This window comes from Oppia nitens, unplaced genomic scaffold (genome assembly GCF_028296485.1).
Source record: "Oppia nitens isolate AA-2021 unplaced genomic scaffold, nextdenovo-longstitch-racon4-pilon3 scaffold9_pilon_pilon_pilon, whole genome shotgun sequence".
In the NCBI taxonomy this organism is placed as follows: Eukaryota; Metazoa; Arthropoda; class Arachnida; order Sarcoptiformes; family Oppiidae; genus Oppia; species Oppia nitens.
Genome location: NW_026533253.1, coordinates 2,999,983 through 3,027,891, shown reverse-complemented (window position 1 = coordinate 3,027,891; position 27,909 = coordinate 2,999,983). Strand labels below are relative to the sequence as shown.

At 27.4% G+C, this 27,909-nt stretch overlaps 1 protein-coding gene across 4 annotated transcripts; it reads left to right on the top strand.

Annotated features, from left to right (window-relative positions):
• Positions 1–466: 466 nt before the first annotated feature.
• LOC128964527 (transcription factor collier-like) lies at positions 467–27,909 on the top strand. Of its 4 annotated transcripts, none has more exons than XM_054311147.1 (14): positions 467–946; positions 1,160–1,313; positions 1,445–1,508; positions 1,882–1,937; positions 6,035–6,108; positions 6,283–6,351; positions 24,252–24,333; positions 24,646–24,763; positions 25,564–25,706; positions 25,779–25,905; positions 26,847–26,935; positions 27,011–27,188; positions 27,524–27,715; positions 27,793–27,909. In XM_054311147.1, the coding sequence occupies exons 1-14, from the start codon at positions 729–731 to the stop codon at positions 27,900–27,902; spliced, it is 1,674 nt and encodes a 557-aa protein (XP_054167122.1). In that variant the 5' UTR covers positions 467–728; the 3' UTR covers positions 27,903–27,909. The 4 variants fall into 4 exon arrangements, with proteins under 4 accessions (XP_054167122.1, XP_054167120.1, XP_054167121.1 ...); XM_054311145.1 differs by having other exon boundaries at positions 27,011–27,326; XM_054311146.1 differs by having other exon boundaries at positions 25,779–25,911.

Genomic DNA, 27,909 nt, shown 5'->3' with positions numbered 1-27,909 from the left:
GATATCGTCCGCACGTTTTGATTGAGCACACGTACTCTGTAGGCCTATCATTGGGCGCACAGCGCCGGCACTCCATCTCTGGGCGTCACCGATGCGTATGGGAAAGGGAGTGGTCTCAGTGGACGTGTATGCGATGCACTTGTTGTCGTGACACAGGCATCAACATGTGAGATAGTGCTTCCTCAGGGATAGGCATCTGAGCACTTGCACGCCAATAGATGATATTATTGCCACTGAGAGAGACATTTGAGAGAAGACCTCAGAGCTACCTACCAGTGCCATACAAATTCACATGTGGTTTGAATGACTTAAGACTAAATCCCTAATCAATTGTTTAGTATAGCAATTGCTGAGCTTTTTTCCACTCAGTTTTGTTGTATTTGTGAAAAGTAACGTTTAATTCTCGATACAAATATATTTATTATTATATTATTAAACTTTTTTGTATCAAAACTATTGAGATATACAGTACATTGGGATTCGGTTTGTCCATTGATTTCATTGATTTGGTTGAAAAAATCAAAACCCATAAAATTTTCATCAATTAAATATATTTTTTGTGTCAAATAAATTGATAAATAAAATAATAACATCCATTGACTCCAATCGCTATTTGGTGAACACTATTATTGTTGACTTATATATACTGTATTTGTATTATTGTAATACGTGAACGGCGACCAAGTGTCCCGATAAACGGCCCAATTGTGGCGTATTCAGTGTCGTCGATGTTTGGTCTACACCATACGGGTGATACGTCTGGTCTGCACCAACCTCGGGGCCCATGTATGGCACCGACCACCACACTCAAGGAAGAACCATCATTGCATGTGCCGACAGCACATCACCCGCACGCGCAGTTACATCATCACCATCATCACCACGGAGTTCGTACAGGTGCCGCATGGATGCAATCATCTATGCTTGACCAGGCTTCTGTGGCCAGGTTTGTACCATTTTAGGATTATTTACTTCAATTTTATGTCTTAATATATTTTTAATTATTATATTATATTAGTATAATTGATGTGTAAATTGCAAAGTGTCGTCAATTGTCATTATTTTTTATGTGTAAATGTGTAAACATGTTAATGAAAATGATGTACTAATTGTGTTATTGTATTGTTTTACACTCCATATACTGCTTTCATATATATAGCATAGGCTTAGGTCGAGCCCACTTCGAGAAGCAGCCGCCGTCCAACTTAAGGAAAAGCAATTTCTTTCACTTTGTTATCGCACTCTACGATAAGGCCAACCAACCCGTGGAGGTCGAGAGGACAACATTTATCGGCTTTGTTGAAAAAGATCAGGTATGTCACAAACTAATCATATTTTAATTTGTTTTTTTGTGTAATCATTTTTAATTATTTTATTTTGTAATAATAATTACATTTATAATTATAAAATGTTTGTTTTTACATAATATTTACGATATTATTAGGAACTTGACGGTCAAAAAACAAATAATGGTATCCATTATAGACTTCAACTGCTTTACGCAAACGGTAATACTTTTTATCTTATTTTTGTGACACTCTTTACTACAGTTTTTTTTAAACCTTAATCCTTATGTTTTTGTATTTTTGTTGGAATATATATATATATATATACTGTATATAGTAATTATATACAAGAGCTTAATATACCTTTTCATGTCATATATATATATATATTCTGTATTTTATTGAGTGTTATCTCTGATAACTGAAAAACGGTAGCAAAACACTGACAAAACATAGACATTGCATAGCATTTGAATCGATTGGTTAATACATAATTCAAAAAGCATTAAATCAATTACTTATTTCTCTCTCTCTCTCTCTCTCACACACACACTCACTCACTCACTCATTGACTCATTTTCTTTGGATAAAACAGGTGTCAGACAAGAACAAGATCTCTACGTACGACTCATCGATTCAGTCACCAAACAGGTATGTCCACCACTATATCAAAGATAACACAAACATATAGCACATGACAAGTGATAAAATTTTCAGATAATTTATGAATATTTTGATGTCGACTATTTTGCCAACCAATGCATCGCTGAATACAAACTAACGTTTAAGTTTAACACACACTTTCTGTGCTGTATGTAAAACAGTATAACTCATAACTAACCAAAACATTATTATCAATATTAATAAATGTGTTTTGATGTCTATGTTTGCAAAGCAAATGCCACCAAAAAAATATTATAAGTCTTACATAAGAGTGATGTATTAATATTTGCATTTAGTTTATTAGTTTGATTTCAAGCTTCATAGCACTTGATATCCATAAATCATTTGGTAATTCATTTATTAGTAACCATTATTATTCTTCAACAATGAAACATATATATCAATACATTATATCTGTTCAGATAAGTCTCAATTTCATTGTCTGATTATATATTGATCAAAATAAATTATATAAATATATTCATAGATATGTCGTAAAACAAACAAAACATAAAAGTTATAGTTTGATAGACTTTATATATATTACAATATATATAAAGAAAAACAAATCAGTGAAAACAAAACTAAACTATTTTTATTAATTCGTTTATAAAAATTATATATTAAATATAATAAATATTTATCTTTCAATTAAACCAACATTTATGGAGCATTTGCAAAATGATTAGCTAATGTTTACTGTTTTAATAAATCTCGTGAATAAATACAGTATATGTATAAATTATATTTCAATAAATTTAACTTACGTTTTGTAAAAATATACAAATTTATACAGCATTATTATATTATTTATATCCTACTGTCTATTTGTTTATTTGAGTAAATAGTAAAATGAGACCAGACAAATGAGAGAGAAAAGTCAAAAACAGCCCATAACTATTTAGACTCATTTATAAAAGGCCCAACTTTACAATAAACATTAATAATGTAAATTAAACAAAATTTAACTCTATTATCAATTATTTATTTATAATAAATTTAATTTAATAGTTATTTATACTTTTGAATGAAATATTAATAAAAATGTGTTATAAATTTTGAATTAAACTATTTGTAAAAATATTTGAAATCAAATGATAGAGATTAAGAAAGTTTTTCAGTTGTTTAAGGATTAGTACTATTTTTGATAAGAGTCATCAGTTTATGGGCTGTTCTTGATTTTTCTCTCTCAAATATATAAATTTATATATTATATAAAAAAAAATATAATACATATTGCATTTGAACTTATATTAACCATAATATATATTAATATTTTACTCGAGTGTTGCTATTCTCTCTCACTGTTATATCAATAGTAAAGAGAGTGAAGAAGCAAATAGAAAGAAACTGGTGCTGAGCTGCCGGTGCTCATGAAGCGCGTGATTCATATAAAAACAAAACCACCAAATGATAAATCAGCCGCTTTTGATCCTACAGTCAAAAAGTCTATTGATTTTCCCTATCATTGAGATTGGGTAAGGAGTGAGAGTACATAGAGCTCTGTATGTTTGTAGGGCTTACTCGAGATTATATACATTAATGGCTTTTGAGTGGATTCTCCACATTCTTGGTGGTTAACAAACTAAACACTTTATTTGGCTTATAATCATAATGTAAAACATTTTAAAGTTGACCTCAAAAAAAGAGTCACTGTTAGCAGTCATTGTCAACATTTATAATTTATAATAATATATATGGACTTTAATTTTCAAAATGTTTTTAAAGAGTAGTACACAAACAATACTATATATTAATCAATTGGATTGAATCCAATCAATTGTTCCAAACCAATGAGCGCTCAATTCATTGCACTAGTAATACACCAGAAAAAATACCACACAAACACACATACATATACTACATACACAAACACACATACATATACTACATACACAAACACACATACATATACTACATACACAAACACACATACATATACTACATACACAAACACACATACATATACTACATACACAAACACACATACATATACTACATACACAAACACACATACATATACTTTCTTTAAGCTAACAGTGCTGTTCGCTAACCAAACACTGAATTAGTGTCTCATCTCTTCTCTATTTTTTGTGGATTCAATGAAACGTTTCACTTCAATCTAACGCTTGTCTGGGCACAGGCAGCTCATGGCTCAGACACAACCATATATTCAAAGTTTTTGCATAAATTAGTCAAACAAATTCAACATTGACTTTAAAGAAAACGATAGATATTTTGCTGAAAAAGATTGATTACATACACCACTACTTGTTTCAATTCTCTATTATATATGTAAAGATATTTGCTTATATTATAGCTATAATATTAGTAATATGATATAAAGGTAAAAATTTTATACACAAATATATACTGTATAATATACATACGCTATATATTATATACTGTATAGATATATAAATAATTTTATTGCTACAAAAATTCATTGGAGAATAAATTTACTGAATCTTAAACACAATTATTAGTCACAAATAAAAAGCTTCTTATATTTTTTGCTATTAAAATGCGCTGATTTTACATATCATCACTAAATAATTGGTACTTAAGTAGAGAGTATTAAAAAATAGATGATACGATATAACAGTACTTTAAAACTAATTTTTCTAATATAATATTTAAATTTGAAATTTTTGAAAATAAAACACAACTTAAATATATTTGATATTTAATGAAGTATTTTGGTGTTATTGTAGTAGTTTTTGTCTGTGTGTTAGTGTTTATACAATGTATTGAATCTTTAGGGGATTGTTTTGTGTGTCTGTAATGTTATTGCTGTACTTCAAAAAAGTCTATGAATTTACAATGTAATCGATTTTTATATACAAAAATTTGTGTGACATGTGATATGAAATGTCCACCACATCTCTCTTTTCATGTATGAGCCCTCGTTAGCAATAATTGTTTTGTCCCTATCGTTAACATACATACAAGTGAACACATGGTCGACTCATTAGGCCACCTGCCAGTGCTCTTTTGATATAAGCCCATTTCAGTGCAAACCATTAATACAATCAGTTTTATAATATCAGATTTTTATGAATTAAATGTTAGATATTTTTATAAATATTTGATTATTTGATTGTCAACTCTTCAAAAACCAAAAGTAATGAATTGTCGCCTCAAATGACGCTTTCTTGCAAATACATGACTACTATCACTACATGTTTACTATTACTACTGTATATATATTTTTTTCGGGCACTTGTAGTCAGTCAGTGACAGTATAATACACACTACTAGTGATGTGTATGTATTATGTGGTATCTATGATGAACATTGAAATGCTTTTCGTGTTTAGGTTTTGAGAGATGTTTTCTATTAACAAGTAGTACATACATGTGTGCATAGTATAGGCATAGGAGGAGAGGGAGAGACCAAAAATGATACGTTTCAATAGTTACCAGTGCTTGCCCTCTGAAAATACATTATATACTTCACTAATATTGTATAGAAAGAGCCGTTCATTCATTGATGCCCTCTATATTGAAGCAGATGTCAGTCAACCATATAGTAGGTGCTCTCTCTCTCTCCCTCTCGCACTTTCATTACATTATATAAAACTATTATTTTTATTATAGTCATTGATTTCACTCATGTGTCTGCAATGTTGTGATAATTGTGGCCCATATGGGTGTATGGATGGAATGTATGGGTCCGATACACCCGAAAACCTGTTCATTTGTATGTTATATGCGCTTCTCTATTAAAAAATAAAATGCAAACTTGGCACCGGGTATTTAAATAATGAAATTATAAATGAATCAAAAAAGCATAAAATTCAATGCAATTTTTATATACATAACAAAACATTTTTTGTGAGCAAATAAATGACTGTTTAATTTATTTTGTCAGTATTTTATTGATAACTAACACATATATAAATTAGTTTATATACACACTAACTATTAATGGGGTGAAAATATTATCACAAAAAACAGCACAATATATAACAATAAATATAAAATATAAACATTTTTTGAGTTTATCTTAATATACTGTATATTTGTTATTATTGATATACTTGTTTTATATCTATTAATATACAATTTTCTGTCCATTAAAAGGCAATCATATATGAAGGTCAGGACAAAAACCCGGAGATGTGTCGCGTACTGCTCACCCATGAAGTCATGTGCAGGTAATTGAGCTCTTGTTGACCATTAATATACACAATACATCACTTATTCTCATATCACATCATTTATTATATTTTTTTATAAACTACATGTTGACAATTCAATCAATTAATTTTTGTTTACTTTCTATTTTGAAAATTAAAAAAATATATTTTTAAATTATTTATTTATTTTAGCCGCTGTTGCGATAAGAAAAGCTGTGGCAATAGAAATGAGACGCCATCTGATCCAGTGATCATTGATCGGTAAGTTTTGTCACATATTTTTTTTAAATGCATGCATTAATTGTATGTCATTTTTTCGCTAAATATGTTAACCAAAAGCCAAATTGTTATTACAACGTATTTAGGGCTTTTAAATTAGGATAAAATTTTGAATTAAAGCATTTCCAAAAAATACATCCAAACACTAGAAATTGTGCAAAAAAAGCTTAATATATATATTATTAATTCCAAATATTTTTGTTCAGTATTATTATTATAACTAAAATTATGCATAATTTATATTATGCACTGAACATATCAAATGAATATAATTTGAGGCATAAAAAGGGATGAAAATAAAAACCATTGAATATATGAGTTAGATTTTATATATCATATTATATGCAGTCTATGTATAAAAACTATTTTAAGTTTACATTTAAAGCACAATTAATGCATAAAACAGATGAGCGAAAAGTTTTTTTTGCGATAATAAGCGCGAAACGCGTGTGTGTTATATACGGTTTGTGCCCAACATCTCGAATATCAGTGCTTTATATTATATAAATTTTTATGTTATCAGTGCCTTCATTATATAGTTTATGAAGGGATAACCCATAGTAGGAAAGGGAGATGTTATCATTGCCTCTCATGCAAAGCACCACTCTATTGATTGTAAAGCCCCGGCACGTGCGGCAATGAAAAGGCGTGCGTTTAAGAGCGCGTGCCGGCGACCTTTCAAATGATAACATTTGCGTAATTTAAATATCTTAGCCTAAAAACGGTCTGATCATCGAAATGACTGATCCATAAACTGTCAATTGTTTCGTTATTTTTTATATACTGGTATAAACTATTATTTTAAAAACATTTTATCCACAAAACAAGTAGTTTTGTTATAATTGTGAGTAAACATTCATTTACTGTATATTTAATATTATATATTTGATATTCAAATATTTACTTGGATTATAATATGTATAAAATTTATGTTATATTCTATATAAATTTACATGAAGTAAAAAAAATATTTACAAAATTGTTAAAATGATTTATTTGGCAACTTATGTTTAAATTTGACATTATTTTTCAAAATTGTTGTTATTTATTGATATTATAATACCAGTAAACGAGACACTGATTTTGAAGTGCTATTTATTAGACTTAATCAGTAATTTATGGTTTTGTATTGTTGTTGATATGCACTTGTGATTTGAAGCATCACTGAGAGAACAGGTCTATAATTGTTGTATTAGTGAGTGAGTGAGTGATATATAGATAAATAGATAGATAGATAAATAGAAAGATAGATAGAGAGAGAGAGAGAGTTGGCTGATGAGGTTTCCCTGAATGTTACATATGATAATCCTCTTGAGTTGAGCAGATGGTCTGCCCTATCGTTTGCTAGCATATAATGCATCGACAAAAGCATTTGCCATAATTTTGGGCCACATTTGTGTGTTATGTTTAATACTATATATAAAACTCGTAGTCATTGTTATTATTCAATCACAACTTTCTCTTCCCTTTTTTCAGTGCTTAACAATCATATATACTGTCAAATGAGATACAGAAGCGAACGATTCATATATGAATTACTAAAGCATAAAACTAACTCAATTCACCACCAATTTAACGACAAATAAATAAAAAATATTTATAATAAATGCACGTTTGAACAAATAGTTAAACAATTATTAAAATTCAATTTTAAAAATTAAAAATATATATATATATTGAAAAATAATTGACAGCAATTTGTACGTTATTAGAAATTTATATGTTTTATAAGTTTATACATACAATTTAGTCAGTTTCTCTACTATACTGTATTGATTTAATCAATTATATTACTCCATATTTGGACACTAAATTGGTTAACATTGAATTTAATAGACACACGCTTTATATATACTTATATTTAATATATAAACTGCACTTTTCTCCTCACTATTTCTCAAATTTACTCAAATATAACCAAATTGTTTTATCCAAATATAATATTGATGTTCACAATGTAAAAGTTGTGTGCATTAGTGAGTTAGTCAGCAATGCGTACCTACAGCATACCAGTGCCCATGTTATGTCCATTATATTATCATACAGTCAATATTGACTTCAGTATATACCAAGCTTTATTTTTACTATATTTTTATATTATACATTATAGCAACCAATAAACTTATATACCATACTGTACTGTACTGTATATAATAAAGTTAAAAAAAACCCGGTCAACGTTTTTAGCCAAAACTAACTGTACTTTGGCTCACACGTAGATCTGTGTTTGTATTGTCTTTGTATTATACAGTACTTTACTGACACAACAGTGCAATAATAACGATTTGATTTATCAAATACATTATATATTTGATTGGCCGTCAGGGGCTTCTTCACTATTATCAAGAGTTTTACTATTTTTTGTCTGTCTGTCTATAGCCAGAGTGTTGGCTCTGAGCTGTTTTCAACCAACCACTCCCGAGACATACAAACTAAATATCTCAGCATTTAAATTAAGTTTATGATTATTTTCAATCTGAAGACAACTTATATGTTGAATAGTATAGTAAATGTTTTTTTTATTAAAACTAAACAAGAAATACAAGAGAAGACTATTTTGATATTTTTAAAGTTTTCACTAAAAGTTTAATCAATTTGTTATTATTTGGTTTGAATTATGAATGAATGATCGGTCAAAATATTATTATATATATTTATATTAGAATATTTGTAATTGCAATTTAATTATTTTATAATAATATATACTAAACAACTATTTTTACAAAAATAATTAGAATTTATAAGTACAAAAAAATTATATAATTATGTAAAATAAGTAAAGCATTACATTATTTGAAAAAAATAAACACTATTTCAACAAATAAACAAATTAACTATTAATTAATGTAATGTTACCAGAAAACTAATATATGGAGTAATGTGAGGACAGGTAGTTTATTATAGCAAACTGGGGTTAATGGCTATATAGTAAGGAGTAGTATAAGAGAGTAATTGCAAGCAATCGATGATTTTATAGCATCTTTTGTTAATTTAGATGATTTGAGAGCACATATAAGCTATTTGTTCACAAATGGCAACTAAAAGCTGTGAGCACATGCTCTCAGACAATACTAATAGTTTGTTTGCTCCGAGACTTTCAAACTAATATAACAGCACTTTTCATCCATCGTCTCACTGACTGATGAATTATTGACGAGAATTTGTGAGCAATGCTATCGTGTTATATGTAGTATATATATACAGTATGTATGTATGTGTGTGTGTGTGTGTGGGGAATGAGAGGTAGAGTATGAGAGAGAGAGAGAGAGAGAGGAGATGTATGATGAATACAATACTAGTGCCATACTATGCCAAACAGCTAATTTGGTGACTTTGTAATAATAATAATAATAATCAATGAACCGATGCATTTGTATATATTGGTATACATAACTGGTGCTACATAACACTCGTAGGTTATAAAATCCAACACAAAGGGGATCTCAATGAGTGTCCTATTGTATGAGTATTGGTATTACAATAGGGATGTAATGTCGAAAAAGGAGTGCATTATTTTTGTATTATACTGTATAGTGTATAATCAGTATGTACTGTATCTATTAGTTTATATATATATATATATATAACTACATCATATAATATTTGGCAGATGTGCACTAAAAAAGTGAAACTTCAATTTTGATATTATATTTTTATTCATTTTGATTGTTATATACGAAATATATAGTTTTATTATTATTACTGCTATTATTATAGCTATGATTATAATACAGTGCAAGTGTATTGAATGAGTGAAGTATAATATATATTAAATATATGAATGAATAAATGGTTGAGAGGTGTATGAAATAATACAATAATACAAATTTTGTAATAATATATATTACAGAAACTGTAAAAAAGTTATATTAAGAATTTGAAATTATTTAAGTTAACACATTATTGTGGAAATTATTAAACAAATAGTCAATATTATTCTTATTATTATATATGTGTGTATATATACTGTATATTTAATGATTTATAAATGCATTAAATGCTATTCATCTCTCTTTCTCTGTATTTCTAATTTGAAACCTTTTCCTCATCTCTATCTCATCTTTACTATTGAAGAACACATTCACTATTTTGATGTCAAAAATCAATTCCTATTATTTTATTATATATATTATATTTTCCCTTTACTTGACGTAAGCCTCACTTTTAGATATCTAATATTATATACAATATAATAAAAGTATTGGCACTCATTGAAAAGCATGTGTTTTGAGTGCAGCCAGCATTCAAGCACACAATATTGTATTTTTGTAGCCCACTATTTCCGTAGGGCCTTCCCTTAGCTCTCTGCCCACCAGTTTGTTATCTGATGCGCTTATTATGATGTGATCCGATAGCCACTTCTCTCTCTCTAATATAGCAATGACTAACTCACCTCTCTTTTCCGGATAACATTTCATTTATAGCTTTTTGTGTGACATTTATGAGATAAATGGGCAAAACTGTATGTTCAATAAAAGTTGTAAATTTTGTCCAAACATTAATTTGGTTACTTTTTCTATTGTTTTAATTTTATGTGATTATTACTTTTTTAAAAATTTGTTTTATATCTATTTTTAAACTATAATTATCTGAAAACATGTAATCAAAATAAAAATTTGTTAATCATAGAAAATTAGTATAAATTACATTAGTAATAATAATTATATGAATGGTTTTCTTACATAATAATTATTGATATAGTGAAACAATATATCATACATTTTAGTTAACATTTTACAATATCTTATATGGGTTTCTATAATAATAATAAATTGCCATATAATCATTTATGTAAACAGTTTTACCTTATGTTAAATTTGGATGTCATGGACAGTGATATGATCCCTAATCTAACAAACATTGAGATATAAGTTGAGTTTTATCATGAAATTGTATGCCAATGAAGTCATCACAAACTTTGACTGCAATAGTATCGTTCAGACACTCATTTATGTCATACAATAGAGTTTGTTGTTTGAAAGGGAGAGAGAAGTGCTCTTATAAACAGTTATTGAAACAGATTCTCAATAAACCGTTCAATAGTATGACAAACATTAGATTAACAAAAAGCAAATAAATGGGTGAATACTGTGTGATACAGACACACACACACACACACACACACACACACACACACACACACACACACAGTCATTCACTTTACTTTTGTGCTAATATGAGACCCCATGTCTCTCATCTTTTCTCTTTTTTCTCCTCTTATTTTGAAATATAATTTTAGTAGTAATTGCAAACTTATTGCCAAATATATATATAAACTTCTCTTAAGCTAATATTTTTTATTGTTAGTATAAACAGTATATATATATATTATAGTAATAGTATACATATTATTATTATGTACACTAAATATTGTCGTGTTTTAAAATTTTCATTAAATATTTATTCTTTTTATTTTGTTTTCCCCATAATATTATCAATTTTTAACTTTATTCTTGCATTTCTTTGTTTATTATTCTGTTCATTCATTACTATATTGTTTGTAAATCGACTAAACTGTGCTATACATGCTATACAAGTGTGTGTGTAAATACATAAAATATAATTTTTTGGTATATAATGAAAATAATTATCTGATAATGAGATAATGCAATCTAAATAATTTATTTCTCATTGCTATTGTGCACAATAAATAACATTTTTATTTTTAGAGACATTAATTTTTATCAACAAATATTATATTCACTTATATTGTAATTTTTATCGACCAAATCCATTGGGACTATAATTTCCAACACTATATTTATTAGATATATTATGTATATATGCATATGATTTTCATTAGTTATACCTCTAAAGTTTAATACATGGATTACAATATTTTGCAAATGTGAATGAATATTAATTTTATTTATTGCTATAAATAATTTGATCAATGTTAGCATTTATTATTCAAAAAAAATATATATATTGTAGTCAAATATATATCATATAATTCTATCTTTAAAGCGTTTAAATCTTGTTTTTGGATACCACTCATAGACACCAAATACATAAAATTATTGATTTATAACAGAGAATACTTTAATAATATAATTATAAAAAGTTAGTTTTGAATCAATTAATATTTAATATAAGCGCAAAAATAGTTGTCATTTACAATAATAGTAATTAGTCGATGGCTTGCATATGCATATCATGTCTTTATGTATGTTAGAGCTGTATTTTGGCTTTAATTTTCAACTTTTTATATACAGTACTAATGTTATGCACTGTTACTCTTGTGATATCTAATATACTGTCTCCACTCAAAATGAAAACTTGTATGTAAAACATATTAAGCGTAAGCATTAAAAACATACAGAATTGCTTATAATAATCATAATATCATATTATTAGAGTATATTGAAAATTCTGTATTCATGTATAATATATAAATTGCAAAACCAATAGCTTAGCAAATGTTGCGTTCAATGTATGATATGAATGTATGTATAGCTAAATATAAGAGGTAAAGGCTATCTATAGATATTATTAATATTATGCTTTTAATACAATAAAAAGATAGGTAATGGCCAACAAAAACATTTACAAATACATTAGATTTTCAGCAAAAAATTAAAGAATAGCGATTGACACAAGTATTTGACATTTTAAATGTTGTTTTGAACATTAAATGCTTGTCTCAATTGTTGTGTTTTGTCAATGTTTTTGTTTACTATTCTTAACTGTTTCTGCTATTTATATGTATGGGTTAGTCATCGGAGAGCACATAGTGGTATACACACAGCAGCACTGGTATGTCACTGATACAGTATAGATGAGCGGCATTTTGTTGCGCTCAACCATCTAACGGCACAATTCTCTGCGGAGCCATTTCTCGTGAGGATTACATGTATTTTGGATGCATACCTGAGCTGCCTATCCGTGTATATATATATATATATATACATACATACTAGTGCTGGTATCGTTTGTATAACATTATGTGTTTGTTAGAGCACACGCTTCTCACACGTCAACATCTGTACATAATTAACGAATTATAATCACAAGTGAGAGATATGTCGGCGACAACTTGGCGTCCCCTGAGATATACCACTCTATAGACAACAATATTCATACACACCATACCATACCATTTATTATCATTGATATAATATTAATATATACACATTATGTGAGTTACAGAATATTCTGCATTAGAATAGTCGTACAAATATTGCTCACAAATTATTATTAATTTATATTATTATTAAAAGTAGTATTAGTTTTTATATTACTAATATAATTCATATATTTACATTTTTTTAATTTTTTGATAATATGAATGTTTTTGATGTTAATGTTTTCAATGTTTAGTTTGTCATCTAATTTGAAGGTATGCCACAAATAAAAAAATCTAACAGTAAAATAATATGATGTATATAAAGTCAAATTGATATATATGTGAGTTGTTTGAGTTTTATCTAAGTTTCATTATAGTCAGAGATAGAGAGAGAAAAGTAAAGTGCAATCACAGAACAGTCAGAAAAGAGAGAATTCATTTGAAACACATGACAGGATGCCTGTTCCGTATGCCTGAGCTCTACTGGTAGTAAACTAGTGCCCTAACGGTGCCATAATCTGCTTAATTCTCATGTAATAGTGTCTGACATACAAACTGTCAGTCAATTTCGAGGTACAGACAGTCGTAAATGAAACCAACAATGATTTCCTAAAACTTTTTGTTAGTTCAATATTTTTATTTTGTATGAATTTTATTTTACTTTATAATTTGTATTTCAAATACTGAATTGAAGTCAAATATAAACCGAATATATTATGAAATGTTATGTAAAAATGTCAGTTATGTTGAAAAATTTGATTTCTATGTTATAACTATTGTTTATCATTAATTGTCTTACAGTAGATATAATAAAGTTAAAGGTTTGCTAAATTTAGTACAGTATATATGTGTTGTTTTATATTTATTTACTCAAATTAAAAGGCTCTCCAAATAGTGAATTGAAAGACCAACCAAACCAGAGATGGTTTGAATTGTGAAGAGAGAGAGAGAGAGAGAAAGAGAATAGTTTTATTTGAGCCATATTTGAGGTAAAGGCACATACAATACAACATTGCAATTGTTGGCCAAAAGTGAATCACATTTGATTCGTCTATTTCGACTAACTGTGCTCTTTCTATAAGTTCTCTTTTTCTACATCTATGTGCAAAGTGCCCGACCTTTCCCTAAGGAATAGGAGTTGAGGGACGCATCAAATGAGTGACTCAGGGAATAGAGAGAGAGAGAGAGAGAGCACAGGGATGCAAGTGAGCAATAGATGTTTTCGATATTATAGACAATGAATTGAAACCAATGTTGTGCTTATATATAAAGTTATATCCAAAAATATATACCATTTCTTTCATATATATACTGTATATATTGTATATACTGTGTGTATATTATATAAAATAAACCAAAAACTCGTTTATATATCTACTCATATCTTGAGGCCATATTATTAGTACCCATAGTTAATACACTTATGTCTCGCATTAAATATAATATATTTATAGCCTTTAGATCAAATATTTTTTGCATTTTTTGTTATGTTAGTTAACATTAGGCTCAGATGTGAAGCATTTTATTACCACATTTTGTCTGTAAAAATAGTGCCATTTATTGAACAACAGAAAGAGAGAGAGAGAAAGAGATCAGATTTGAGGTGTTATTACTGTTAGTCATTTACTAATCAAAGTAGTGATGTGGGGAATGGATGATTTTGGTGAGGCCTGTCTGTCACACATATATGTGTAACACTGTTGTGTTGTTGTAATACTTTTACTATCACTGCAAAAGGCATTATATTTTTGTTGGCTATTATGGTATTATTGGATGAGATGACATTATTTTGAGTCACTCATATGGAGACTAATATTACAGTCGCCTTATATTTCAATTGAACAGTCAGTGTTGTGTCCGTCCGGTATTACATACCGTTTCCTATTGCTTATTGTATATATAATAAAAATCGGAAAACGTGTAAAAACTTATGTTGTTTGCATTCAAATATTTTAACATAAAATTTTGTTATACAGTAGAATAAGCTATGTATGTCATTTATTAAATTTTTATAGCAAATACATTCTAATCATTTTTTACTAATATTTATAATTATTTTATTGTATTTAGTTTTATGTTAATATAAAATATATAAACATAAAATTTACAATAATTTATTTTAAAACAAATAGTTGAATAGAATTTTGAAAATCTTTAATACTTTATCATTACTACCAATGTTTTTCTATACATATACATTGCAAACTTGAATTATTTATAACAATTTGTCACTGAAATTAATTATTTATAATCTTTTGCTATTTCATTGCTTATTTACCAAACACTCGACACTATATTATATAAAAATAAATTTGTATATATATTATTATGTTTATATGAGAGTACATTACAAATATATTATTTAGTTTTGAATAGTTGAAGGAAAAATAGGAGAAAAGTATGAAAGATAAGAGTTGTTAATATTTTTGCTTTGAATTTATTTTTGTTGTGCTAAATATGTGGCCAGAATTGCATTGATAATGATTGTTATGGGAATTATATAATGTCTAAAAACAAGTTGAGAGACATTTGAGTTAAATGATTGCGAGAAACAATAATAAAATACATTTTCTTATTATTGCATAACAATATTATACTTATATATAATATTTATATGTTATTACTATTATATAGTATATCTAATTAAGTATTTGCCGACTATTTTTTGCGTCACATAACATCCCTGACGTGATTTCTATGCAATGAATGCTAATACAAATCGACCCATAATTCTGGATATAATTGCTTAACAATTTTCTTCTAAATTTAATTTATTTGTATCTATTTTACTTTGTTATTGTACTAAAATTTAAAAATTATTAATTTATATATTTCAATTTATAAATAATTATTAGATTTAAATATTTAATTAAAAGATTTTTAATTTTTTAATTATTATAAACAATTTAGTATATAAGTAGTTATATAAAATAATAATCAATTATTATATGTTGTTGTTATTGTTGTCTACTCTGATTAGCCCTAAAACAAGTCCTAAATGGCCGGTAATGACTACCAAAATGATAGCCACAATCTCTTTGAAATTATAGTTGATTTACACATCATTTCTTTTATTTGTTGTCTTATGTAATCCTGAGATATACTCTACAATAGTCCGCTGGGATTCCTAAGCGTCTCACATATTTATATACAATACATAGTATATGTGTTGTATAACAATAGGATAGACGTATATAATATACATATAATATACATAATAGCATATATATATAGTGAGTGTGAATATAGTAGATAGAGATGGGTAGTGATGAGTGCGTGTGTTGTCCCTAAAACAGCCGAATAATTACTATTTAATGAGATTGCAATCAATGATTAGATCATACTATATACTAATATACTTTATAGTCAAGCAATGACAATACTAACGGTGCTTATTGCCAGTGCTAGGTTGTTGTACAGTGAAACACTCTTTCAAACGTTGTATGTACAGTATGTCTATCTCATATATGATGCCAGTCCTCCACCCAAAATAGCACACAAACTGCAAAGGGTGCGGTTCATAAATAGTACAATCATTTTAGTTAATATTTTAGTGACATGTCATCTATGGCTATAATACACTATCCATAGTATACCATCTCATTTTTGTTAAGCTTACCGACCGTTTCACTCTATGAATCAATGAGTGAGAGGGAGAGAAAAAAATAATATGAATTTGATAACCAAAAACAATAAAATACAACAAAAAGTCAGCACAAAACTCATATAATATGTTTGAGAGAGAAATGTATATAAATATTATTGCTTATAATATATGAAAAGAGTGTGAATTTTAATATTAAAACATCTCTCTCTTTGTTTCTACGGTTGTGTTAAAATAAACGGCTACTACTGGCACATGTATTTCATAATGGGATGCATTTTATTTTCATTCACTTTTTTATGCACTTAACCTGAAATATAAAGCATATAATGCTTGACTATCTTAAGAGTCGTCTCTCTCTTTCTCTCTCTCACTGCTATTGATTCTTCCGCAGGGATTTAGATTTTCACTACACATTCATACTATATATTTATACAACTACTCTATTACTACTACTGTATATATATATATATAGTTACATATATATAGTTTTCCGCTGAGAGTCCGAGTAGTATTACAATATTATATAATGTATATCACATCATATAAGATGAAAGAAAATACACTACAGGTGTAAATATATATATACTGTACTATGCGTGTGATATTTAATGACAGTCATATTTATATCAATTGTTTATTCAACTATATTAACAATATTGTTTAATTCACTTTATTGACAATATAATTATATTTTAAATTATTTTTTATATATTTATAGTGATTTTCTCTTTTATACATATTGTAAATAAACATATACACATCAGGCAGGTAAAAAAGGTGAAAAAAAAATCATATAAGCAAATAATTATATATAGTATATATTATAGTTTATGATAATATTATTTTATTGTTTATATGTAGTACCATGTTTATAGTAGTTATATACTATAGTATTTACTGTATATATTATAATACTCATAAAATATATTTTTCTTGATGTATTTATTTTTGATATGAATACATAATATGATAGTGCACTTGAATAGAGAGCATTAGTGTGTTTGTGTGTATGATATAAAATTCACACACAGTATACGGTATGTACTGTATATCTATCCCAACGGTCCAATCTTGCATTTATACACAAACACTGGCGCACTGTTGTTTAGAAGTGCATTAAGAGCCACACAATTGTTATACATTGTGTGTCTAAATATTGCGCTAAATACAGCCATTATATTTAATATGAATTTTTATACCCTAACACTATCTTTATTTTTTGCAAATCTATCGACTCATACATCATCGCCAAAATGTCGCTATTATATATAAATACTAACTTTATATATATATTTATTTATATATATTTGGACGCTTTAAGATATGATAGCTTATATGCCATACAGTAATATTATTATAAACTATGGACTTGTCATATACTCTATTCATAACAAAATATAAACTAGAGTATTTAACAGTAGATGACTACTGTAAATAAATTTATAAATAACTGTTATTATAATTTTTATTATTACAATTATCAATGAGGGTCAGCAATTTCGTTTTATAATAACAATATGTTTTTGATATATTTATATTAATTTTGTTTGTACTGTAAGTGTCTAAGTATCAAATATTCAATATATACCGGAATTGTATTTATGCAACTAATTAGGTTTCTCATAGCAATTAAGCGGTATAAACAATATATGTGTAACAGTGTGTATGTCAATGTATTTATGTAATGAATACAAACAAGCCGTTAGCAATTTTCAAATTTAAGCGTTTCAATGTCTCTCAATGTAAATAAAATGAACTCTCAATACAAATGTATGAAACATAAATTGTTAGGAAAAACACACTGTATTCATGTAAAAAGCAAACATATTAATATACATACAGTATATTATATATATTGAATATATGCACCAATTTTATAGTCAAGAATATTCTGTGTCTCTATTATTCTCCTTTTTGCCTGAAGAGTACATATGCTAAATACGATCGCTATTCATATGTAAAACTGTTATATTTATTACATAATATATAAATATATAATGTTATAAATAGTAGTGATATCTTTTACTAATATCAGTGGTGGTGTCAGTGTTGTTGTTGTTGTCTCAGAGAAAATATTTTGCAATTGACTTTAGTGTTATATTAGACAAATTTAATGCAATTGTTGTACAACAATGAGATGAGATCCTAAAGTAAAATACTTTTCCCTCTTTTTTATTATATACAGTATATATATATATATATATATATATATATATATATATATATATATATATATATATATATATATATATTATACAACTTTCTAAACATATTGCCAGTCATTATAACAATGCTCTCAACACACAATACAATGTATGTGCAATACTGTATATGTATATACTGTATATATATATATGTATATACAGTATATTTGTTTGACTACTATGAGGGCAAATGGTAGTAAACATAGAGTATAGCTATAGATAGAGTGATGGCTTGTATGGTATTACTTGTGTTACTGTTTTATTAATAGTATTCTCTTCACTCTCGTGTCGATCCATTTGACGATGACTTTCATGTCGGTCGCCATTAATCTTCATTTCCGGAGAGCCCTTACCATAGCATTGACTATACTTTCCTTTTTTCAATGTTTATATCACTCACTATAGGTATACAAACTCATAAAAATAATATCAAATTGTTATATTCACTGGCAATTGATGGCAAATAGCATATCTCTATATTATTTGCTCATCTGTGCTCTCTCTCTCTTACTTTTTTTAAAAAACAATATATGCTTTATATAATAATATGACTATTTATTTATATCTTTTAAATTATAACAAATAGTTTGTGAATTTTATGGGTCAATGATTTTTTAATTTTTTTTTTAAATTTAAGATTTAATATATATATAAAGTAGTATTTGTTTTAAAATTAATATTTATTAATAATAAACACACAAATAGCAGTAATAATAATATTTATATATCTATATAAACTTATGTATATATTTATGTTGAGTATATTGTTCTAGCAATACATGATTATATTAATTTTATTTGACGTGTGGCGAGTGTGTAATTGTCTATTATAAGTAGCTTTTCTCCTAAAGTAGGAACTCCTAAAATGGGAGTCAAATTGGCCGAAAACATTGTCTGATCCCTGATTTCTCTTTTATATCAATACGAAACGTATTGTCGATATTTATATTAACATCAAAAACCTGCACTTTATTAAATATTCTGTACATTTTATATCTTCATTTAGCTTATATATAGACATCTAAGTACTGATAATGCAAACGCAGATTACATGAAATAATACACAATAATATTACTAACATTATTATTATTTGTACAAAGATTTACTTTAACAATATTATTATTCAATACATTACAATTCAAGATAATAATAATAATATTTCAATTTATGTTTTAGTGATTTTATTATTGTTGTTATTATGTTTTGCATGAATATTTTAAAATAATCTTTAAGCACACATTTTATCAATTTTCCAATACTCCAAAACTTGTTTTTATACAAAAATTATTTGTTTATTTTAAATATTTAATGTATTGTGAAAAAGCTAAAATTTTGTTTATAAATAACTACAATAACTGATTTTGAAATTAATTCTTAATAGAAAATATTGTAAATTAATTTTAATAATAGCAATAAAACATTGATACATTTTTTTTAACTCAATGGATATATAATATTAAAAAGTTTAAAAAGATATTTAATGTGATTATTATGATATTTTTTGTAAGCATTAGATATAATCAATTTGTGTATTATATGTGATGTCAGAGCTTTTATTTGGTTTATTACATAATGACTTTTTCTGACCTAATCCATCTCTCTCTCTCTCTCTCTCTCTCTCTCTCTATATATATATATATATATATATATATATATATATATGAGTTTGAGGACAATCTTTACGTGTGTTTCACTAAAGTAAACATTATAGAGATATATCTATATATGTTTTACATTGTGTATACTGTATATGTATTATATATAAATACAGTATGTAGTGAGTGAGTAAATGTAATTGTGTTCATCCTAGTGCTCATCCAACCTGATCCGGCTAATGGTGTTTACCTAACTCAGTCAAACTCGACCGGTTGTCTCTTTCTCTCTCCCCTTCCCTACAAACACACAAATATAAATTATACAATATATTTATTTGCGCAAATATAAAATATATGTTTTATTTTTCTAATAATAAATATATATACAGACAAATGTATTGAATTGTAGTTATATCTCTAGACAAACCGGTATTATTATTGTTATTAGTTTTATAAGAACGACACAGAAAAATGCTTTTATTGTAGATTGAATTGTATAAAAATCTATGGTTTATCTATATTAATGATGTAATATTAATACTGGTATATAAAAATTTATATTACAGTTCTTAAATGTATTATTTTTAATTGCATTATACATGTAGTTAGTTAGCAATTGTGTTGTTTTTAGTTGGTTTATATTGCTGTGTATTTATTGATAGATTAAATATTTGAAACACAAATATTTTTTGTTGGTTGTGATCAAACAAAATTTCAGTTTATTTTATAAATTAAATGATTGCCATCGAAATAAAATATTTTTTTACGTTAACTAACTATATTTATATACTGTAGCTAACTTTTCATTTTTAAACATAGATGATTTGCAAAACTTTTTTTTATTTTTTGCAAAATTCAATGATATTATTATTAGCATGGTGGTTACATTACATGAAGTGAATTGAAATGATTGTTTTTATGTTTTAACTTTCTATAGTTACAACCTGGGGCATATTTTATTCTAGTTTATACTGAATATATAAAATTATAGTTTGCTATATCATGTATATATATATATATATATATATATGTGTGTGTGTGTGTGTGTGTGTTATATAAATATTCTGTATAAATACATAGACATTGCAAAGTGATACATCAATTTATGCCATCGATTTTGTCTGTGTATCTATATATTGGATATATTGAAGCTTAACTTGTAAAGTATGTTAAATTCGAGAGAGAGAGAGAGAGAGAGAGAATTGATAACAAAATATAAGATGCAATACTAATATGTACTGTCGTGTATGCTATACATGCACTTTATTTATCTATGAAGTTATATGAGAGGTACTTCACTTACAAACATAGCTGTGAATCAATAAATAGTAAGTGTTGTCCATATAATTACATTGAAGTGTAAATTCTGTGTGAAATATAAAATTCAATGTAAAGTATTTTTGCAAAGTAAAGCAAAAACAATATTGTGTTTCATATATAAGATTATGATTTCAATTTATGGACAAATCAATAGAGAAACAGTGAGATAAGTTATATATATATATATATATAGAATTATTTATACTTTGCATTGTATGGACTATCCATCTATGCTTTAGGCATAGGCATGCTTTATAAACTCAGTGATCTGTATATTTTTGTGCATTTATGAACAGAGAGAGAGAGAGAGAGAGAGAGAGAGAGAGAGAGAGAGAGAGCCGAGGGATATAGTGAGAGATTGGGATGTGATGTGAAAGTAAAATTCACCCGTTCATACAAATGTTATGTGAGAGTATGCTTGTTATCATCGTGTTTGCAGCACATACACAACCAGCACATACACACCATCACATCGACTGATGCACTGGCAGTCCATACAGTAGTATAGCGTTGATGCGCTGCTTCTGTCCCCTGGGATGATGGGCTAAATAGACATTGGATATATAGGGCTAATCAAAGAGGGTCTACACTTGATTTGATGCTACTCTCTATTTGTCTCACTCTCCCTCTCTCACCCACTCACTCACTATTGACTGCACAATATTGTGTACACAAGTTTGATGGTGTCTACTGATTCTTGTATAGTATAATACAATGCATTTATAATAACTGATATCGACATTGAAATGAAAGTCGGTTCATATAAACATTGAATGACAGAATATGCAATATTTTTATTATAAACTTGTAATGCATTTTTAAAAAAAGTCTATTAGTATTTATATTTGCATTTATTGGAACCATATTTCCATTGCAAGTGTTATGTATGATATCATAATAAACATATTGAATCTTATTTTCCATATATAGTATAGAATATACTGTATTATACAAATCTATCTCTTTATTTAGCACTTATAAAGTGATGCATATTATGCGTAAATGGATGTGGATTTGCATAGTTTTACATTCACTAACAACTTTCTACCAAAATAGTAGTAGTAATAGTAATATACAGTCTATCCGTCTTATGGCTTATATATTTATTTTCGGCCCATAGTATAGCGCATAAATAGTAGTTTATTTTCAATCAATTTTACACTATATATATATATATATATATTATGAGATGAAACTTCTCAATTTCAATGAGTAGTCACTGAATTTTGTTATCAATTTCTGTATACAATTTTAAGGGAATAATCTTTTATTTTCTTCTTGATTTGCATTTTCAACCGATTAATGCAATGAAAACACTATGTTATGCACGGATTATATACCAAAAGAGATGATATGGTAGTTAAGGGGAGAGACCTTTCTTTTAATAGCAATAGATTTACACACAGTCTAGTAGTAGTAGTAGTTTTGTCAGTGATTTTATACGAGCACTAAATACGAGACAAATTGATATAAATGCCAACATTGGTGGCACTCACTTGACTGTTACAGTTTATAATACAATATTTTTGCACAGTTAGCATTGCAAATGATATATATTTATATGATTCATGTTTAGCAGTACTACTAATAGTAATACATGTATTGTCACAACTAATATAACTACTGGTAATCCTTCTATAATTAGGTCTTTGCATATATTCATACATTAATTTTAGTCAATCATTTTGCTTTGAAACACTAATTTTACAATATATTATATTACACAGTAATGGCACATATATTCAATAGTTTATGTGAATAATTGTATTACAATATATTTGTGACCAGTATTTCAATCATCCTTTTCTCTGATTATATTATTTAATACTAAAGTTTAGACAATTTTTAATTCATATTTTATATGCTAAAAGTCTTGCCAATATTCATATCAATTATAAATTACTGTAAAAAATATGATGCAAAATAAAATTTAAATTGGATTTAATAATTATTTTTGTCAAAGGTTTATTTAATTTTATATAAAAATATCAAATTTTACTTTAAATGTAACTTTTAGTAGTTATAATTTTATCTTATTTAATAAAATATTAAACAAAAATATATGTATATTTTATTTATTTATTTCCAGATTTTTCCTCAAATTTTTTCTGAAATGCAACCAAAACTGTTTGAAAAACGCGGGAAACCCTCGAGACATGAGACGATTTCAGGTATGCCTACAAATTGATGTTTTTTATATTATATATATTATATAGATGTTAACAAACTATTAAATAACATGTTTTGAATTGCCTTTATTTGTTGTTTAATTTAATAAAATACAGTATATATGATAATAATTATAGCTACGATATAATGCAAATATAAGCATTTAGAGAGTATGCATATGTGATTAAAATGCATTACTTTATATTTGGTTCATAAATATTTATTTTAGATATAGCTGTTGTGTAAAGTTTTTAATTAATGATTAACTTTTATGAATAATATGAATATTAATTATATAATCATAAATATTATAGGTTATCATAACGACTGTAGTCAGTGTCGAGTCGACACCGTTAGCCCTATCGGACAACATGTTTGTCCACAACAACTCAAAGCACGGCCGAAGAGCTAAACGATTGGATGCCTCGGAAGGTACGGTAGTTTTATAGACAATATATGCAGTAATTACATATAGTTTATATATTTTGAATATATATATATATTAAGTATATATATAAACTTTATAGACATAAACTTTTAAAAATAAATGGTATTGTCATTATGTCAATTAAATTATTTAATTATTAGTTGACAATTCATTCATACAATAGTATGGGTTATAGTATTATATAAACATCTATTCAATGTATTAAATAAATATATATATATATATATATATATATATAGATTTCAAATACAGTAAAATCAAATTTTTATTTTGTGTGTAAAGTTGTATATCTACTGTATATGCAATGCATTGTGAACTTAGCATTTTTGTATATGTCTTTGTGAGCTCTGGTAGGAAGCGATAGAGAGAAACAAATTGGTGACACAAAACTACTTGAAGTCAATTTTGTAATCAATGAAAAACTTTTAACAGCAATCAGTAATAGGATCCGAGTCTTTAGGACCAATACATAACAAAAGACACAATTTTTGTAGACGTGTTGTGTTTTATCAATGAACACAATATTAACATTAGTTGACTCTTACCCCGTATTGTACTTCTCTTTACTCACAAGTGTATAACTATTATTGGCACTACAGTACAGTACAATACAGTACATTGTGTTATAAGTATATGTATGTGTGTGTGTGTGTGTGTGTGTGTGTGTGTGTGTGTGTGTGTGTGTGTGTGAACATAGAGTGTCATTATATTATATTTAAATTTTAGAATTAAATATTGAATGGTTTTTGAATAACTGAAATACATTGCAATTAATAACCTACAGTTCCGTTTGCGGCCACACCATGTATTAAAGCCATTAGTCCGACTGAGGGCTGGACTACTGGTGGTTCAACTGTTATTATAATCGGTGATAATTTCTTCGACGGTCTACAAGTTGTCTTCGGAACAATGTTGGTGTGGAGTGAGGTATGATTTCGGTTAACATATCGATATGTATTTGAAAATTAAATTGTTTTTTACTTTTTCTTTATCAAATAGTTTGTCACCGCTCACGCCATTAAAGTACAAACGCCTCCCAGACATATACCGGGTGTCGTTGAGGTGACCTTATCGTACAAGTCTAAGCAATTTTGTAAGGGAGCACCGGGCAGATTTGTCTATGTTTGTAAGTGTACGGTATATTTGTTTATTTTGCATAGTATATAAAACTATTTATATATATATAAACATTATGATAACCAACAAAAGTGATGACATTAATAAATGAGCCGATGATGTAATAAATAAATCGTTTAATTATTTGTTTAAAAAATAACTATAAATACTGCAATCACTCAAAACTTTTGACTTTTCATCACTTAATTTATTATTAAAATAGAAATTTGTTTTTCTATCTAAACATATACACACACATACTCTCTCTCTCTTTCTTTCTCAAAGGAAAAGGCATTTTTTAAACTAAAGAAAAATAGAGATTATTTTCTTTCAAAATTCAATTATTTTGATGAACAGACATACACTCTATGGGATTGGTTTATATCAAATATAACTTATTTTTATAAATATATAATTTAAACTCTTATGTTATATAAGACAGTATCAGAATCTTTGGTTTTCAAAAAATCAGATATAGAATTCAAAATATATATTCAAATTTATATCAAAAAACTTATATACAATACAATATTGTATAGACTTATTATATTTTTGAAATTATAGTATGGATATAATATAACATTATATATATTTATAAATATGTTTATATGACATTAACAGTGGAAATAAAAGCCATTGAATAATAATGAAATAAAGTGAGAGAAAATACATTTTATTTAAAAATAAGATCAAAAGCATTGATAAGAAGATGTATACCAAAAATTTTATGTGAAAATGGGATTCAAAATTGAATTCATTTATCAGTGCTATCATTGTTACCAATGAATTCATTTAATATTCTGTTCATATGTTTCTCTTACAATACGAGCATTTAATAGATATAATAATGAGTGAAAATAAGTGAGAGATAAGAGAAAGGGAGTGATGGTTGAGAGAGAAAGTGAGTGTTCAATAAATTAAATAATAATATATTAAATCTTTTTGAAATAGCCCTAAACGAGCCAACCATAGACCACGGATTTCTGAGATTAGCCAAACTTATTCCTCGACATCCGGGAGATCCCGAAAAACTGCCAAAGGTTTGTAAATTATAAATAATTTTCTAACATATTATGTAATTACAAACAATACATAACGAATTTTATTTATTTTAGGAAATAATATTGAAACGTGCAGCCGATTTAGCCGAAGCACTTTATAGTATGCCTCGTAACACACCGTCACAACTGACTGGACTTCCGGCTCCGAGATCGCCAGCCAGTGCTTTGAACAACGTTGCGGCCGCTGCCGCCATGTCTGCGGGATTCAACGCTGCGTACGCGGCCAGTGCAGGTCAGCTAAGCTGCCAAACCAATGATCAGACCCTCTATCACCAGAACCCACAGTCCAATGCATGTTACGACAGAATGAACGCTTATAACACATCCCATAAACCGATGCCATCACATGTTTATTGTTATGTTTATAATGGTATTCGTTATATTCGTTTGATTAGCTTTTTTCAACTAATTCTTAGTTTTAATATTTCTCTACTTTTTTGCACATTTCCAAAGAATATCTCTTATTTTTATTTTACAATAATATTATGTTTGAATTGTTGAAATAATTTAAGATTGATTTATATCTGAGCTAAATATTAATATTTGTATATTTATTGGTCAAAATAGATTACAACAGAAATCAGGCCAGTAGTGTATCGCCGAGCCGTGGCTACGGCTCAAATGCATCGACACCTCATAGCAGTAGTGGTGGAAGTAGTTATGGTGGCAATGGAACCGCCGGTACAATGAATGGTGGTTATGGTAGTCCGCCGACCAACATGTCAACACCTGTTCCCGGTTCACCCGGTCTTTTCAATGGTATTTTTCCTTATTTTAATGATTTGTTATAATAATTATTAATATTTTTATATTATAATTGTTGTAATGAATTGTAGGTATGAGTAGTATAGTGTCCGCCTCTCCTTTTGCAGCGATGAATCCGTTTGCTTTGCCCACATGTAATGGCCAGTCATACGGATCATCGATAGTGTCATCGACCAAATGATCAAAAG